The sequence below is a fragment of the Myxine glutinosa genome, chromosome 2 (genome assembly GCF_964187855.1).
Source record: "Myxine glutinosa chromosome 2, kmMyxGlut1.1, whole genome shotgun sequence".
NCBI lineage: Eukaryota > Metazoa > Chordata > Myxini > Myxiniformes > Myxinidae > Myxine > Myxine glutinosa.
In genome coordinates, this window is record NC_136262.1 from 6,426,610 (window position 1) to 6,444,641 (window position 18,032).

At 46.8% G+C, this 18,032-nt stretch overlaps 1 protein-coding gene across 10 annotated transcripts in view; it reads left to right on the top strand.

Annotated features, from left to right (window-relative positions):
- ABCC12 (ATP binding cassette subfamily C member 12) overlaps positions 1–18,032 on the top strand; it is a 407,545-nt gene that overhangs the window by 174,732 nt on the left and 214,781 nt on the right. For all 10 annotated transcript variants that reach the window (XM_078772926.1, XM_078772930.1, XM_078772924.1 and 7 more), the window contains one exon: positions 17,305–17,453. In XM_078772926.1, coding sequence (XP_078629052.1) covers positions 17,305–17,453 — 149 coding nt within the window. The remainder of the gene's footprint in view (positions 1–17,304; positions 17,454–18,032) is intronic.

The window sequence follows — 18,032 nt, forward strand, 5'->3', positions numbered from 1 at the left end:
GGATTTGGCCTCTATCCATATCCGCTTGTAAATATTCCCCTATTTCCCCAATACTCCCCAACTATCCCCAATCCCCCATTCCCTAGTCCCATTGCCTGTAAATAACACTCTGTAGAACCAACCTTCCCCTTTTTCCCCCATTAAATGTCGTGCCCAGGTCCACCGCATCTCACGTAGACAACTTTCGGACATCTTGCTAGTTATTCTTAGTCTATGTCAGTTAAGGACTCGTTTCCATTAATTCTGACTCTTCGTTGCACCAGAATGTGATTATATGGCACCAGTAGTGAGTTTAGGACCTTCCCATACCTCCTCCCATCTTCTTCCCCAAACAACAACTACAACAACAACTACAACAACTACAACAACGGCGCGCGCGGGGAGTGTGCGTCCTCACTCCGGCTCGGTTAGCCGCCATTACCCATGCGCTCCACGGGGTTACCACGAAGGGGCTGGCTGTCAGCTCCTCGTCAAGGGCGGAGCCTGGTAACCCCCCCGCACCCAATAAGAAGGGCGGACCGATTCCATCTGGGGCGGAGCTAACGAGCCGAGGGCGTGTCACTGCCCGCCGGATATACGCAGCGACTTACCGGATGTGACGTGAGATGCGCCCCCGACTGAAGAAGACAAGTCGCGACCTTCCAGCGCTGAGCGAGCTCCACGCATCGACCCGGTATTGCAGTACCTCCGAGAACGGTGCACCCCCTCCGAGAACAGTGCACCTTGAGCCATCGATACCCGCTTTCCTTGCCATCAATCCCCGTGTGAGTCAGTTTTTGTCCCGTTTATCTGTCGTCTGTCGGGGCTAATATAAGAGTGTGTCTAAGTGCCTACCTTACTATGCTGTCCCTCTTGTAGTTGTAATCTGACCTTCCGCCCTAATATAACCTCCTCCGGAGGTCTTGAGAACTGAACCCTTGGTGTCGTGTCATTTTAACCCAGCCGTTGTGTCCCTTTCCTCAATTGATTTAGCGTAGCGCGACTCGGCAACGTTCGAGTATAATCGGGTAACTTGTGCGGACACGGCGGCCATTCCGCTCGGCCCACCCTAACATCAAAGTCGTGTCTGTAACAATTGGTGTCGAGGAGTGAGATTGGACCCGGAGCGCGTTTACGCGCTCGAAATTATAACAGCGAAATTTGATTGTGTTTTACAAAATATAAAAACCCGAATTTTGAAAGTCGCGCTATGGCGGATCAAGACAGCTGGGGTCCGGTAGAGGAGAGTGAGGCAGGGTCGGTCCAGGACCAAATTGAGGGACGTGAGGAGAGCGAAGCAGCGAGGGTAGCGGACGCACAAAATGGCGCCTCGCTGGTCACCGCGCCCGCGACCGTGGCAGCGCCCCTGGTGGATTCGAACCTTTTCCTCCTGCAAATGAGGGCCCTTATGGAACAAATGGGTGAGCGATTGGAGGGCCAAATGGGGGTAATGAGGGACGAAGCGAGGGCTCAGAGTGAGCAATTGGGGGTAATGAGGGACGAAGCGAGGGGTACCAGTAAGGGATTAGACAATAATTTTAAGGGATTAGACAATAATTTTAAGGGATTAGATAAGAAATTTGGGAAATTAGACGATAGATTAGGGGAAATACAGGAGGGGTTAATGGGGGTAGAAAACAGAATGGCCGCTCAAGAGAATCAAATGGAAGGGATGCAAGAGGGGTTAGAGGGGTTAGAAAACAGTATGGAAGGCAAATTGAGGGACATGAGGGACCAAGCGGAAAGGGAAGTTAAACAAATGGGGCAGCAGATAGAGGGGGTCAGAATGGGGGTAGAAACCAAACTGGATGCTCACAGGGAGGAAATGGAGCAGATGAGGGTGGCATCTGGGCAGGAGATGCAAGTGATGGGAGAGGAGATCAGAAGAGGTGTGAGTGAGGAGGTCGGAGGAGTGCGCAAGGAGGTGAGGCACTGTAAGGAGCACATGGAGAAGGAGGTGAGAAAGGGGACTGTAAAGTTACAAGGGGGCATAGAGGACCTGACGCAGGAGGTGGAGCAGCTGACGGTGGGACAGACGGAGTTAGTGGAGCAGGTTCAAAAGAACACAGCGGTAATAGGAGGTTTAAAAGCGACACAGAAAGAACTAAAAGACGACTTAATAGCGACGAAGAGGGAATGTCAGATGGTACGTGAGGGACTGACAGCGAGGTTGGACGAGGTGGTAGAGGTAATGGAGACGAAGGACCGGCAAGTGAGGACGCACATGGAAACGGTCAAGGTAGCCTTGGAGGACGAGCTTGAGGAGACGTACCGGGGAATAAAAGAGGTGAAGCAGAAACTAGAAGAAGTGGAAGAAGGGATGAGCGAAATTAAGAAGCGACGGAGAGGGGATAACAAAGAGATAAAAGAGGAGATAAAAGAATTGGTCCAAAGTCTGTGTTTGGATCGTGATGATGTGCTCATTAACCGGATGAGGGATTCGCAGGTGATGGAGGAGAAGCGAAGAGGAAGAGGACCCGGTGTAAGTGGTGACCAATATGGTCGTGCGTATGATGCGCCAGGTGATTTAAGAAGCTTGGGGATTGGTTTGGATCCGGGTGTTCGTGAGAGGCCGCTGGTGAAGTGTGCGACAGGTCTGGTGTGCGAAAAAGGAGGTGTGCGAGAAAGTCCGACTCTGGGGTGTGTGAGGAAAAAGTGCGTGCCAAGGAGTGAGGGTGCTGGCGAGAGTGAGTCGGTCGTAGCGCGTGTGCGAGGGGGCACATGGAAGCACGGTGTGGTAAGTGTTACAGAGGGTGTAACGGGAGAGTGTGCGCGAGAAAGGTGTGTGACGGACAGGTGCATGAGGAAAGAGTGCGCTGTCAAGAGTAAGGGTGAGTGCGCTGTCAAGAATGGAGGTGAGAGTAGTGAGAGTGACAAGGAGAGTGAGTTGGTTGTGACAGGTGAGCGAGGATGTACACCTGGGATGGAAGGATGCACACCTGGAATGGTAGAGCGTGAGTGGGAATGCACGCTGGAGTTGGTGGTGAGGCACGTGGTTGGGTGTGCGAATGAGAGCACACCTGTGATTGTCACAGAGGAGGTGACAGAGGAGGGGGGTGTGAAGAGGTGTGTTGGTGAGGTGTGCTACCAACGAATGTGTGCCAAAGTGTTCGGTGGTCAGGTGTGTGACCAAGGCTGTGAGTGGAATGAGTGTACCGAGGTGTGTAAGGAAAGGTACGAGGAGCATGGGCACGGCTGGATGTGTGAGCAAGGAACGGGCTGCGGGGTGTAAGCGTCCAGGTGAAGCATCGACGGTAACCGGTTTAGAGGTTAGGTCGACTTTTAGCCGAATCGGGCCCTCGGTGCGTGCTGGGCCTCGCTTTGAACGGCCGCGTCCGTGCTCCACTAGGCGGAGCGGGCAGCCCGATAGAAAGGGTCGTCATGGCGACCACTTTTTGTTGAGGCAGTCCGGCAGGTCGAGATCGGGACATGGGATGGCTCCATGCCGAGATGGTGCGTGGGATCTCGGCCCGGGTAAGCCCCCGTCCCTGCACCGAGTGCCGGACGCATCCAGCCGCTGGCACAAAACAACCAGCATCCATTGCTTGGCTTTACGAAGCCGGGCTTTGGACAGGAATTGGCGCACCGAGAGGCATTAGTGAGTAGACTGGGTGATGAGGTTAGTGTTTTGGACCCAAAATTAGAGAAAAACAAAATTTGACGATTGGCAAGGGATTGGCAGTAGTGATTGGCAGATGATGGGTAGTGATTGGCAAATTTTTAATTTGTGGAAATTTGATGTGCCAAATTGGTAGTGAGCGATGGGCCCGGTGGGTAAGGGGGGCATCCCTGCCGCCCTTCCCAAGGGGGCAAATGCGCAATAGCTTATGGGGTGTATGGCAGTGAAAACTAGCCCGGGTGGGTTAGGTTATATTGTGTGTAGGGACCTAGAAGATGACATTAGGTGACGTTAAGGTTAGATAGTGACTGATACCTGTAGTGGGGACGCAGGTAGATTAGTATGGATGATAATGACGTGGGAGCGCAATAGTTTAAAGGGACGACTGGGAAGCGCAAGTTTCAGAAGGGAGTAGTTAGCTGAGATGATGCCGTGTGTGTGAGAATTGAACAGGTGTGATTGCACAGGTGTGAGAACTGGACAGGTGTGTGGAGCAGTGTGTGAGTAATGAGTGTTGTGGATCAGCGCGAATGCGCTTGGGGAGAGAAGGGTGCAGGTGGCACCAGGTGTGAGAGCACAGGTGTGCAAGTACAGGTGTGTGGAGAGAGTTGGAGTAAGTGGTACGGAGTGGTGTGCATGGTGCGAAGGTGTGAATGGGGGTCGAGTGGACCCCCATCACGGATACCCGGGGCGGGTAGTGTAAGTGTTAGGTAGAGGGTACAGGTAAATTGTGGTTGGATATTGGCATTTGTGGTGCGGTTGCAGAATGGTGTTGTGAATGGGTGCATTAGTGTTGTGGAAATGGCTGGGCGTGTAGCCTGTTAGTGTGTGTAGTTGGTTGGGCACTCCACCACTGTGAGGATGTCGGCCAGGTGAGGCCGCAGGTGGGCTCTGGGAGCCGGTAGTTGTGAGTGGGTGCCTGAGGATCCCGGGTGTGGATCGGGCAGCCCAGTGCCAGAGAGGGCACCGAGTGGGGAGAGCGCCAGAGGGCCTTCCCCAGGTAGTTAGGTTAGGGTAAGGAGCAGGTAAGCTCGGAGGCAACTGCAGTGGTGGAGGTGTGCAGGTGGGTAGACCCGCTGGGAGAGGTACACGCCGTGGCCCAGAAATTGTGCGAGGGCACCGGGAGATGAATCGGGGGAGTGAGACCCCAAATTGAAAAGCACCACAGTTTGGCCAATGGGAATTGGTTTTTAGAACCCATAGTGTAAGAGGGCCAATGGTTTGGCCGGAGAAAGACCCCGGGTAGTGTAAAGTTGTTAAAGTCATTTAGGGAAATAGTTAGGATTGATGAACCTGTCGCACCATACGCAGCCACTTACCTGTGGTGATGATGATGACTCCACACCTGTGTTTTCTTTGTTCTGTGTGCAGGAAGTAAGGACTGCTGTTGGATTTGTGAGACGCATCACGACGTGGATGAGACATTGGGGTGATTCCATCTCTCCCTCCCTAGGAGGGACTGATGATGAATTGGTGATAGCAAATTATGATGTTCAGTTGGAGATGGCAAATTTTGATGAGAGTTGAAAATGGCAAATTTGATTGGTTAGGAGGGAGAGAAGACGAATTTGGTTTATGGGAGGAACGGGGAAGACAGTAGGGACGTTTGTTGATTTGTAAAGTAGATGTTTATGGGTAGTGTTGTGTTTTGTGGATACAGTGAGGGGGTAAGGGAGGGGCCATGTAGGTTACCTGGTGGGGGGGGGGGGGGAGCGTACGGTAGGAACGTACCTGTCTCACCTGGTTCCCATGTGCCCCCAGTGTGCATTACCTTGCATTGCGTGCACTTTTGCGCCCTTACCACCTTACTCACTTGTCTGCTTCTTTTGTCTCCCACCTCCGAGGATCTGGCTTTGGGGCAGAGAGAGAGGAGAGAGAGGTGCTGGATCCGCAGTTGTGGGCCTGCACTTTCGCTGCTTGCTGCCTGGATCGATACACCATATGGACCGCAATGTTTGTGGCCACCCACAATGGACCGCAGTTCTTTTGCGGCCAAGCACCACCCATGGATGGACCTATGGGTCAACGTGGCACCTATGCCATACAAGGTGAACCACTAACAGTTGGCCCCCTGACGGCCACAATAGAGAAATGGACGCGGTTGGCGCCTTTCTTTATTTTTTTGAAAGAGGCAAGAACACCAAGTGCACCACACGAAGGCAAGACCAGCGGCAGAACATCGGCCGGCTGCGACACCACCGGTGATTTATAAACACTTTATTGGTGCACCGGATGGTGCTGACTGTGTGATGGGGTGGTGCTTTTGGTGCTGGGAAGGGGTGCTCTGCACATTATTAAAGGCCGTAGGCCACAGAGCACTCGTGGGTTGGTGTATCGATGCTGGCATGCGTGCTCTCTCTATGCATAACATCTGCATGTGTTCCTCCAAAAACAGGTCCTGGATCGTAGTGTAAATATCAGCGTAGTCTTGTGTAAATAATGCTCCCTACCGGCTGTATGTTTAGTTTGAGAATTCTTTCCGCGATTCGGTTATCCTGTGGGTGTGTTTCTGTGAGGAGAAGGGTGCAACGTCGCAGGGGGACATATTTACTCATTTGTGAATATCTGTAAAACTGTCGCACTCAGGGTAGAGTTAATAGTAGAGGGAACTACATCTGAGTGCCACACTAAAGTAGGTAAAAATTTATCGGGTCGGGACGCCCCGAGGGTAGAGAAGGGTGCAATGTTGCGGATATGGGATTTGGCCTCTATCCATATCCGCTTGTAAATATTCCCCTATTTCCCCAATACTCCCCAACTATCCCCAATCCCCCATTCCCTAGTCCCATTGCCTGTAAATAACACTCTGTAGAACCGACCTTCCCCTTTTTCCCCCATTAAATGTCGTGCCCAGGTCCACCGCATCTCACGTAGACAACTTTCGGACATCTTGCTAGTTATTCTTAGTCTATGTCAGTTAAGGACTCGTTTCCATTAATTCTGACTCTTCGTTGCACCAGAATGTGATTATATGGCACCAGTAGTGAGTTTAGGACCTTCCCATACCTCCTCCCATCTTCTTCCCCAAACAACAACTACAACAACAACTACAACAACAACTACAACAACTACAACAACGGCGCGCGCGGGGAGTGTGCGTCCTCACTCCGGCTCGGTTAGCCGCCATTACCCATGCGCTCCACGGGGTTACCACGAAGGGGCTGGCTGTCAGCTCCTCGTCAAGGGCGGAGCCTGGTAACCCCCCCGCACCCAATAAGAAGGGCGGACCGATTCCATCTGGGGCGGAGCTAACGAGCCGAGGGCGTGTCACTCCCCGCCGGATATACGCAGCGACTTACCGGATGTGACGTGAGATGCTCCCCCGACTGAAGAAGACAAGTCGCGACCTTCCAGCGCTGAGCGAGCTCCACGCATCGACCCGGTATTGCAGTACCTCCGAGAACGGTGCACCCCCTCCGAGAACAGTGCACCTTGAGCCATCGATACCCGCTTTCCTTGCCATCAATCCCCGTGTGAGTCAGTTTTTGTCCCGTTTATCTGTCGTCTGTCGGGGCTAATATAAGAGTGTGTCTAAGTGCCTACCTTACTATGCTGTCCCTCTTGTAGTTGTAATCTGACCTTCCGCCCTAATATAACCTCCTCCGGAGGTCTTGAGAACTGAACCCTTGGTGTCGTGTCATTTTAACCCAGCCGTTGTGTCCCTTTCCTCAATTGATTTAGCGTAGCGCGACTCGGCAACGTTCGAGTATAATCGGGTAACTTGTGCGGACACGGCGGCCATTCCGCTCGGCCCACCCTAACATCAAAGTCGTGTCTGTAACAATATATATATATATATATATATATAATATATATATATATATATATATATATATATATATATATATATATATATATATATATATATATATATATATATATACAGTGGAACCTTGACTTACGAGTTTAATCCGTTCCGTGACCGAGCTCGTAAGTCAAATTGCTCGTATCTCAAATCAAATTTCCCCATTGAAATGCATTGAAATGCTATTAATCCGTTCCAGCCCGCCAAAAACCACACCAATTTTTTTTTTAATATACAGTATATATAAAAATATCTCGCGCTTTATATTTCACCTGTATGCAGCATACAAGTTGGCAGGATGGCCTGGACTGGAGGTACGCACACTTGACTCTAAAGTCTAAACTGTCCAGCCTGGGTTTGAATCCCGACCCAGCTATAACCTGTCATGGGTGAATCACAGGCAGGGTGATTCATCAATGGGTGTACCGCTAAACTGGGCGCCCCGTTTGCGTCCCATTAGTTGTTGGATGTTAAGGATCTCACCGTGTTTTCCACAAAGAGAAGGCGAGCTATCGCCGGCACTCTGAACAAGTTGACGGCAGAGATACTGTACTTGCACGGCATGATAACCACGTGTCGCACGATCTCTTGTTATGGTCCACAAGATTATCACAGAGAGGTGCAGCTTCCAGCGTTTCGAGATCTGATCCAGGCCTATCCAACGAGACCGGTCCCAGCGTTCTCGGCCCGGTGGTTGTCTCAGACGGACCCGACAACGGCAGTGTTCGTTTTAACTCGATTCGATTCGAGCGCCGACGTGCCGGCGAACAAAACCGGTCATATCTCGATTTTTACAAAATAAACTTTTTCTTGAAGGTCTGAACCGTGCGCTCAAAACGATACCGAGTTTGACCCTGAGAGAGCCGTTTTGCGCCGGCAAAGGCGCCTTGTGTGACGTGAGGACCACGTCGTGCTGCATAGATTATCATAAATTATCATATCATTATCGGCGGCGTTATATATCATTAGCGCTATACGACAGAGATACTGTACGTGCACGGCAAGATAACCACGTGACCAGAGCCCACCTGGCGGCGTAAACTCAAAATAACCGAAATGCGAAATCTAAAATGCAGCGCTATACTACGACAGAGATACTGTACGTGCACGGCAAGATAACCACGTGACCGGGTGGCGAAAGCTCGTAACTCGGATCTCGGCTCGCATCTCAAAGCAATAAACTGCCAGAGTGACGGCTCGTATCTCGAAAAACTCGTAAGTTGGGGCACTCGTAAGTCGAGGTTCCACTGTATAATCATTAAAAAATTACATTATTAATATGTACATTATGCATGAAAATAAATGTGTATATTGTGTGTGTATTATATTTGGTAAATCTGCATATTCTATGTTTTAATATGTACATTATGCATGAAAATAAATGTGTATATTGTGTGTGTATTATATTTGGTAAATCTGTATATTGTGTGTATTAATATGTACATTATGCATGAAAATAAATATGTATATTGTGTGTGTATTATCTATCTATAATTCCAGTAATCTCTGTACGTTTGTACGTCTGTACGTCTGTACGTTTGTCTGTGACCGCTGTTTCTCGACAACTACCGGTCCGATATACTTGAAACTTGCCAGGTATATTGCTGGGGACCCGAGGATGTGCCTTTTCAAGGTTTGAAATTAATCGGACAAGTACTTACCGAGCTATGGCGATTTAGCCGTTCGCCGTTCGCTTTGCCGTTGCGAATGGACCAAACCATTCATGTAAATAGAGGGGGGGGGGGGGGGGGGGGTTCTGTGGTCGTTCGCTTTGGCTTTGCGAATGGACCAAACCATTCATGTAAATAGAGGGGGGGGGGGTTCTGTGGTCGTTCGCTTTGGCTTTGCGAATGGACCAAACCATTCATGTAAATAGAGGGGGGGGTTCTGTGGTCGTTGCGAATGGACCAAACCATTCACATCGAATCATCGAATCACATCGAATGGACCAAACCGTTCGCTTTGGACCAAACCATTGCATGTAAATAGAGGGGGGGGGGGGGGTTCTGTGGTCGTTGCGAATGGACCAAACCATTTCATGTAAATAGAGGGGGGGGGGGGGGATATAATTTTAGATATATATATAGTACGGGCATTGGCAAGGAACGGGCACCCACGTACGGGCAATGCCCTAGTCTATCTATAATTCCAGTAATCTCTCTGTGTGTGTGTGTATGCGACCGCTGTTTCTCGACAACTACCGGTCCGATATACTTGAAACTTGCCAGGTATATTGCTGGGGACCCGAGGATGTGCCTTTTCAAGGTTTCATATTAATCGGAGAAGTAGTTACCGAGCTATGGCGATTTCTTTACCAAACTCCGCAAGCCGTTCGCTTTGGACCAAACCATTTCATGTAAATAGAGGGGGGGGATTGTCACCGTACTCGCAAGCCGTTCGCTTTGGACCAAACCATTTCATGTAAATAGAGGGGGGGGGGGGGGGATTGTCACCGTACTCGCAAGCCGTTCGCTTTGGACCAAACCATTTCATGTAAATAGAGGGGGGGGATTGTCACCGTACTCGCAAGCCGTTCGCTTTGGCTTTGCGAATGGACCAAACCATTTCATGTAAATAGAGGGGGGGGATATAATTTTAGATATATATATAGTACGGGCATGCCCTAGTCTATCTATAATTCCAGTAATCTCTGTGTGAATGTCTGTGTGTGTGTATGCGACCGCTGTTTCTCGACAACTACCGGTCCGATATACTTGAAACTTGCCAGGTATATTGCTGGGGACCCGAGGATGTGCCTTTTCAAGGTTTCATATTAATCGGACAAGTAGTTACCGAGCTATGGCGATTTCTTTACCAAACTCCGCAAGCCGTTCGCTTTGGACCAAACCATTTCATGTAAATAGAGGGGGGGGGGATTGTCACCGTACTCGCAAGCCGTTCGCTTTGGACCAAACCATTTCATGTAAATAGAGGGGGGGGGGGATTGTCACCGTACTCGCAAGCCGTTCGCTTTGGCTTTGCGAATGGACCAAACCATTTCATGTAAATAGAGGGGGGGGGATATAATTTTAGATATATATATAGTACGGGCATGCCCTAGTATTTGGTAAATCTGCATATTCTATGTTTTAATATGTACATTATGCATGAAAATAAATGTGTATATTGTGTGTGTATTATATTTGGTAAATCTGCATATTCTATGTATTAATATGCACATTATGCATGAAAATAAATGTGTATATTGTGTGTGTATTATATTTGGTAAATCTGCATGTTGTATGTATTAATATGTACATTATGCGTGAAAATTAATGTGTATATTGTGTGTATTATATTTGGAAAATCTGCATATTGTGTGTATTAATGGGTGCATTATACATGAAAATAAATATGTATATTGTGTGTGTATTATATTTGGTAAATCTGCATATTCTATGTTTTAATATGTACATTATGCATGAAAATAAATGTGTATATTGTGTGTGTATTATATTTGGTAAATCTGTATATTGTGTGTATTAATATGTACATTATGCATGAAAATAAATATGTATATTGTGTGTGTATTATATTTGGTAAATCTGCATATTCTATGTTTTAATATGTACATTATGCATGAAAATAAATGTGTATATTGTGTGTGTATTATATTTGGTAAATCTGTATATTGTGTGTATTAATATGTACATTATGCATGAAAATAAATGTGTATGTTGTGTGTGTATTAATATGTACATTGTGCATGAAAATAATGCATCATCTTGATTGATGTATCATCATTGAATAATGCATCATCATCAAATCATTATGCATCATCATTCCATGATGTCCTGAACATCCCAGAACCAGATGAAGCAGCTGATCCTCCACCAGCGGAGGATATACTTGGGATAAACATTGAGCCACCTTCTGAAGAAGAAGTCAGAGTTGCCATCAAAGCCATAAAGAGTGGAAAAGCCCCTGGCATCGATTCGATCCAGATGAAAATGCTTAAAGTTGACATCCGCACTGCCACAAGGGTGCGCAATGACCTCTTCAACGTGGTTTGGATCAAGGACATTATCTCCGCTGGCTGAACAAAAGGCCTCATGGTCAAGCTACCTCAGAAAGGTGATCTTGGTAATTGTCACAACTGGTGGGGGATGACACAACTTTCAGTCCCCAGCAAGGTCTTCTTTCTGTAGGATACTCCTCAACAGAATCGACAAGGTTATTTACATCAAGTTGAGAGAGGAGCAAGCGGGTTTCAGAGCAAGTAGAGTGTGCATCGACCAAATCTTTGCACTACGTAACATCACGGAGCAATGAGTAGCATAGAATACACCTCTTTATATCAACTTTATTGACTTCTAGAAGGCATTCGATAGTGTACATGGAGCGAACATGTGGAAGATACTGAGATCTTATGGAATTCCACAGAAGATGATCACTCCAATAAGCAAATTATATGAACACTTTGAATGAGGTGTCATCATGAACAACTCCTTATCAGAGTAGTTCCTGGTAGAGTCTGGAGTTTGCCAATGTTGTATTATATCACCTATCCTCTTTCTGATTACTATCGACTGGATCACGAGGACCACCACATCAGATAGACCTCGAGGCATCCAATGGACCTTTTCCACCCAACTTGAAGATCTGGACTTTGTGATGATTTTGCTGTTTTGTCATCAAGGAACACCCATTTGTAAGAAACAAACTGTACAGGCTCGCGAGCTTCCTCAGAAGGACAGGTCCTAATATTAAACAACCAAGACCAAGATGATGAATATCAACACCGCACCTTCTGCACCCATTCCTGTAAACGGAGAAGCCCAAGAGACTGTGGGTGAGTTTACGTACCGAGGCAGTAGAATCAGCAAAGACAATGGTGCCAAGAAAGACATCAAGGCAAGACTCCGCAGAGCTTGTAACGCATTCGCTCAACTCCATTCTATCTGGAAGTTGAAGCACTACAGCCTGAAGACAAAGATAAGACGCTATAACACCAGTCAAGTCTGTTCTTCTGTATATCTCTGAGTGCTGGTGGATAATGAAGTCAGATATGAGCAGGGTGGAATCTTTCCACAATGGATGCCTAAGGAAAATCTGCCCCATATTCTGGCCCAATAAGATATACAACAAAGTCTTGCATGAGAAAACCGGTTGCCAGAGCATTGCCCTTGAAATTAAGTGTCGCCGCCTCCAATGGCTTGGCCACGTGCTTGGAAGGTCCCCTGACCGAATTCCCAATGTCGCTTTGGGATACATGCCGCCAGGAAGGAGGAAACCAGGCAGGCCAAAAACAACTTGGCATGGGACTATGGTAGCTGATCTGGAGGTGTGAGAAACATGGGCCTATCATGGTGTGAGGCACAGAATATAGCTCAGCATAGAGATAAATGGGGAAAGCTTGTAGCAGCTTCGTGTCGCATTGGGTTGAAGAGGATAAGCAAGTAAGCATGAAAATATATGTATGGAATAAAAAAAAATGCAAATAGCCAGAAACAAGGAAACATTTTAGATTGCAGTGAAAGCATGGTTACAGGAAGGAGTATTGGAAGAAAAAATAATAATAACAAAATAATCCAAAAAAGAAGGGAGAATGGACATTTAAGGAAACAATATTGTGACTTGTTATGTAATTATTGTAAAACATTTAAATCATGGAATTGAGCATGGCTCATGGAATCATGGAATCATGGAATTGAGCAACAACTCACGGTTGGAATCATTGATTGTTTATATCTTTGTGTTCCACAGAAGGGTATGTTTGTCAACCAAAGATTGCAAAAATTGTACATTTTATTCGCCCCCGTTGGACTCAGTCCGGAACAGGGGCTTATGGATCTGGTCCCGTCCGTCCGTCCGTGCGTCCGCAACCACCGATATGTATGAACTGATTTTGTTTGTACTGGCACACAGACAGTACATGAAGTTATACATATGCCCGTCATTTCTTTTCGAGATCAAATCCAAGATGGCCGACTGGTGGCCATTTTGTAACTTAAACGTGTCCCCAACCATTTATTGAATACTAGCTGAAGTACCTGGCATTGCCAGTAGGGGGGGGGGGGAGAGGAAGGGAGTGGGGGCATGGAAGGGTGAGGGGAGGGGTAGGTGAAGGGAGAGGGAGGGGAAAGATATACGACATATACAATATTTTGGGGGTGGAGGGGGGGTTGGCTTTGACAGGCCCCTCTGTTTTGGGGGGGAGGGTGGGAGGAGAAGGAGGAAATTTTTCCCCGTGCAAAGAGTGTTTTAACCTCAGTGTTGTCCAGGTAAAAAAGGAAATTGTATTACCCTCTGCCACCATTACCAGGTGGTGCTACGCATGACACATTTACATAGAGAATTTACGCCCCTCTCCCGGTCCCCACACCCCACATGTAGCCGAGGCCTCATAGCATATGTTACCCCCCACACAAAGTTTTATTTGTATTTGTACCCCGAGTAACGTATATATAAGTGTTTATAGCTGGAGTACCCGGTGTTGCTCAAGCGAAAAAGAAACATTAACATATTTGAAATTAAGGAAAATCTATTGGAAAAGTAACTACATCCAAATCATATTCCATCACAAATGTCAAATCATCATTTTCCCTTCTTGTTGAATAATGCTGATGAATGTGCCATTGATTACGTTTCTGAGTTTAGTATGATGACGATCAGGAAGAAGAAGAAGACTCACCACCAACTTCGACCGCTTCCAGAATTGTTTGATTGAATTTGATTTGTTTGATTATTTGTGTTCAAATGTCTAGTAATTGTTTTGTATTTATTGATGTGAATGTGTTCTTGTACATAACTTTCATTAATGAAAAAGGTTTAGGCACTGTAGAGCGATTTTTTTTTAATCCCTAAAAAATTCGACCTTTTCAAAAATTCGACGTTTTCAAAATTCGAAATTCGACCCTTTTAAAATACATAATTCAATTTTTTTTTTTTGGGGGGTCTAAAACACTCCCCGGCACTCACTGACAAACCCCTGAAAGTTTGACGAAGATCCGTTCAGCCATCTCTGAGAAAAATGGAGACACTCACACAGACAACCGGCTCTCTTATAGTATAGATGCATGGTCAGATTTTATTCAAACTTGGCACAAGCACAGCACATGACGACATACACATGCACTTCACTTTATTTTGCAATTTTTGTTTGACATTTTGTTGGTGATGTTTGCGTAAGTTCGTGCCTCCCTTGAACTCGCCATACTCACATGAGTGGCTCATCACTTGATCCCTCTCACTCCACTGTGTGTGTGTGTGTGTGTGTGTGTGTGTGTGTGTGTGTGTGTGTGTGTGTGTGTGTGTGTGTGTGTGTGTGTGTGTGTTATATGTATTGTGTGTATATATGTATTGTTTCTGTGTGTGTGTGTGTGTGTGTGTGTTTGTCTGTGTGTGTGTGTGTGTGTGTGTGTGTGTGTGTGTGTGTGTGTGTGTGTGTGTGTGTGTGTGTGTTATATGTATTGTGTGTATATATGTATTGTTTCTGTGTGTGTGTCTGTGTGGCTGTGTGTGTGTGTGTATCTGTGTGTGTGTGTGTCTGTTGTCTGTGTGTGTGTGTGTGTTTATCTGTCGTCTGTGTGTGTGGGTGTGTGTGTGTTTGCGTGTGTGTGTGTGTGTGTGTGTGTGTGTGTGTGTGTGTGTGTGTGTGTGTGTGTGTGTGTGTGTGTGTGCGCACATCTGTATGTATGTGTGTCAAAAACAGATCCTTGCAACTACAGACCAATCAGCCTGCTTCCAATTATCAGCAAAGTCATGGAATCCATCATTGCTTCGGATATCAAATCCTTCCTCTTCTCCAATGGCTTGATCTCTGATCATCAATTTGGATTCACACCAGGTCATTCTACTCTGGACATGTTGCTTCTGCTGTCTCAACAATGGATGGAGGTCCTCAATGCCAAACAGGAAATCAGAGCTGTCTCACTTGACATATCACATGCCTTCGATACGGTCTGGCACCCAGCTCTGCTCACCAAACTCTCCTCCTATAGTATCCATGGAAATCTTCACTCATGGCTTGCGGACTTCCTCTCTGGTCGTAGGCAACGTGTGGCTCTGAATGGATCACTCTCATCTTCCCTTCCTGCTCTGGCTGGAGTTCCCCAAGGTAGTGTTCTGGGCCCTGTGCTATTTCTGGTCTTCATCAATGATCTCTCCGTCTCTCTGGAAAATCCTCTCTATCTCTTTGCTGATGACTCCACTATCTGCCGCTCCATTCCTCATCCCTCAGATCGGCAGTCTGCAGCCTCCTCACTCTCTGCAGACCTGGACAAAATCACAGACTGGGCAAACAAGTGGAACATGTCTTTCAATCCTGACAAATCCTACACTTTTACAATGTCTCTTCGAAAGGACCGACTGGAAAACCCTCCCATTTACTTTCTCAACAATCCTCTCCAAGAAGTTCTGTCGCTCAAGCTTTTGGGTCTCTCTATCTGCCATGATCTTTCTTGGGAAAACCACATTTCTAAGCTGGCCCCCAAAGCCAGTCGCCGACTGGTGATTCTCCGTCGTGCGAAGTCCTTCCTTGGCACACCTGAGCTCCTCTCCGCATTCAAGGCTTTCATCCACAGCTCAATGGAATACTGCTCTCCCCTCAGGGTTGCTGCTCCTGCCTCACACCTCGCTCGGCTTCACGCTGTTGAAACCAAAGCTTTCAGAATCATTGGAATCTCCTGCGATGAAGTTAACTCCGAGGGCCTTTCACTCACTCACCGCAGGCAGGTTGGTGGTCTTTCTGTCTTCTACCGACTCCTCTACGGCCTTGCTCCCCCAGCTCACTCTGTGCTCTGTCCCCCCAATATTCCTTCAGGTCGCACAAGATCTGCCAGCAACCCTCTTCTGGTCAAACTGCCAAAATCTAGGCTCTCTGCTCACCTTCACTCTTTCGTTCCCGTTTTCTCCCGCCTCTGGAACAAACTCCCACACTCACTTCAATCCCACTCCTCCCTCCAGGTCTTCAAAACAGCTGTTCACCACCATCTCTTTTCTTCCCCCATTCAAAAACCTTGATCTTTTCTACCCCCGCTAATTCACCCCAGATACTTTTTTTTTTTGAAATTCCAACTTTTTTCCTGGAAGTCCTTGCAGTGTTCATATGTTTTATACCTCTCCCACCTCCCCCCAAGCCCACCCCCTCCCACATTTCTCCCGATGTCCCTGCTCTCAAATGTTGTGTTTGTGTCCTTCCCCCTCTCTCCCCATATTGTCTACCGCTCCCCTTATTTTTTGTGTTTTATGTGTCGGTTTGACTTTTTGTGTGATTAATGTTAGCTCTTTCACGAGCCTCGATGTTGTGTACCAATAAAAAAAAAAAAGTGCGTGTGTGTGTGTGTGTGTGTGTGTGTGTGTGTGTGTGTGTGTGTGTGTGTGTGTGTGTGTGTGTGTGTGTGTGTGTGTGTGTGTGTGTGTGTGTGTGTGTGTATGTATGTATGCATCTATGTGTACATCTGTGTTTCTGTGTGTCTGTGTTTGCCTGTGTGTCTAATGTGTGTTTGTGTCTGTGTGTATACACATTTTGTTGATGATGCTTGCGTACGTTTGTGCCTTCCTTGTCCACTCCATATTCACATTAGTGGATCATCACTTGATCCCTCTCACTCCACTGTGTGTCTTGCTTGCCCCTTCCCTCCTTCCACGTACCTTTTTGTCCTTTGTCAGGTTACAAGTGAAACACAAATAAAAATATAACGTACAATCGTACATTTAACAAAACAGATAAAAAGGTCCCATCTTGAATGTAGCGTTCCATTTTTCGTGATTTTGTATTTTTGGTTCAGAATGTCCTAACACGGAATGGTTACTTACTTACACATTTTTACGCACTGAACATTTTTTCCCTGAGTTTGTTGTTAACAAAATCTATCATTTTAAATAATTTTACAAATCTGAAAACATTCCCGGTATGCAATATGATTTATTTATTAAAAGCCACCCTATTTGTTTGCAGAAATCCGGGCACTGGAGAATCGTATTCTCCAAAAGGCAGCTTACATGCAGAGTTTCAATGCTTCCATGGCAAACACAGTCCCCAACATTGCTGTCATTTTCTCCTTCATCGTGTACACCCTCCTTGGACATAATCTGGTTTCATCAAACGTAAGTGACCTTTTCCTGCTTTCCTCCAAATGTCTGAAAACATTAAGTGACGTTTTACTTTAATTGAAATTATCATAACGATGCTTTACATTGTCGGGGAAACATTCACTGCACCAATTTCGATTATTGAAAAAAGGTTGTCTGATAATGTATGTGAGTTTGGTGGTGGCGGCTTAATGGTTAAGGCGTTTGCCAAGATCTTAAACTTCAGGGTTTAAGCCCCAGCCTGCACCACAATAACACCAGTTGGGTTGACTTAGCCATGAGTGGGAATGGGGGTGGGGGATGGAGAGTTTCGGGCCAAACGTGAACCAAGTCATATACAAATGTATCTTTCTCCTACCTTGCCTGGATGCCATATCTGGCTTTACAGAGAGGACATGTACAAACTACACCTTCGTATCTAATCCTGATGTCAACTATACCGCCACTTACAACATACATAAGAACAGGACAGCTTCACTCAAACGGATCCTTCTCACGGCTCCTGGATCATCTGACCTACGCGAACACATGGACTCGGCTAATGTGGCCGACGAGCTAATACATCAAACAAGAAGAAAAGACATAAAATGTCAT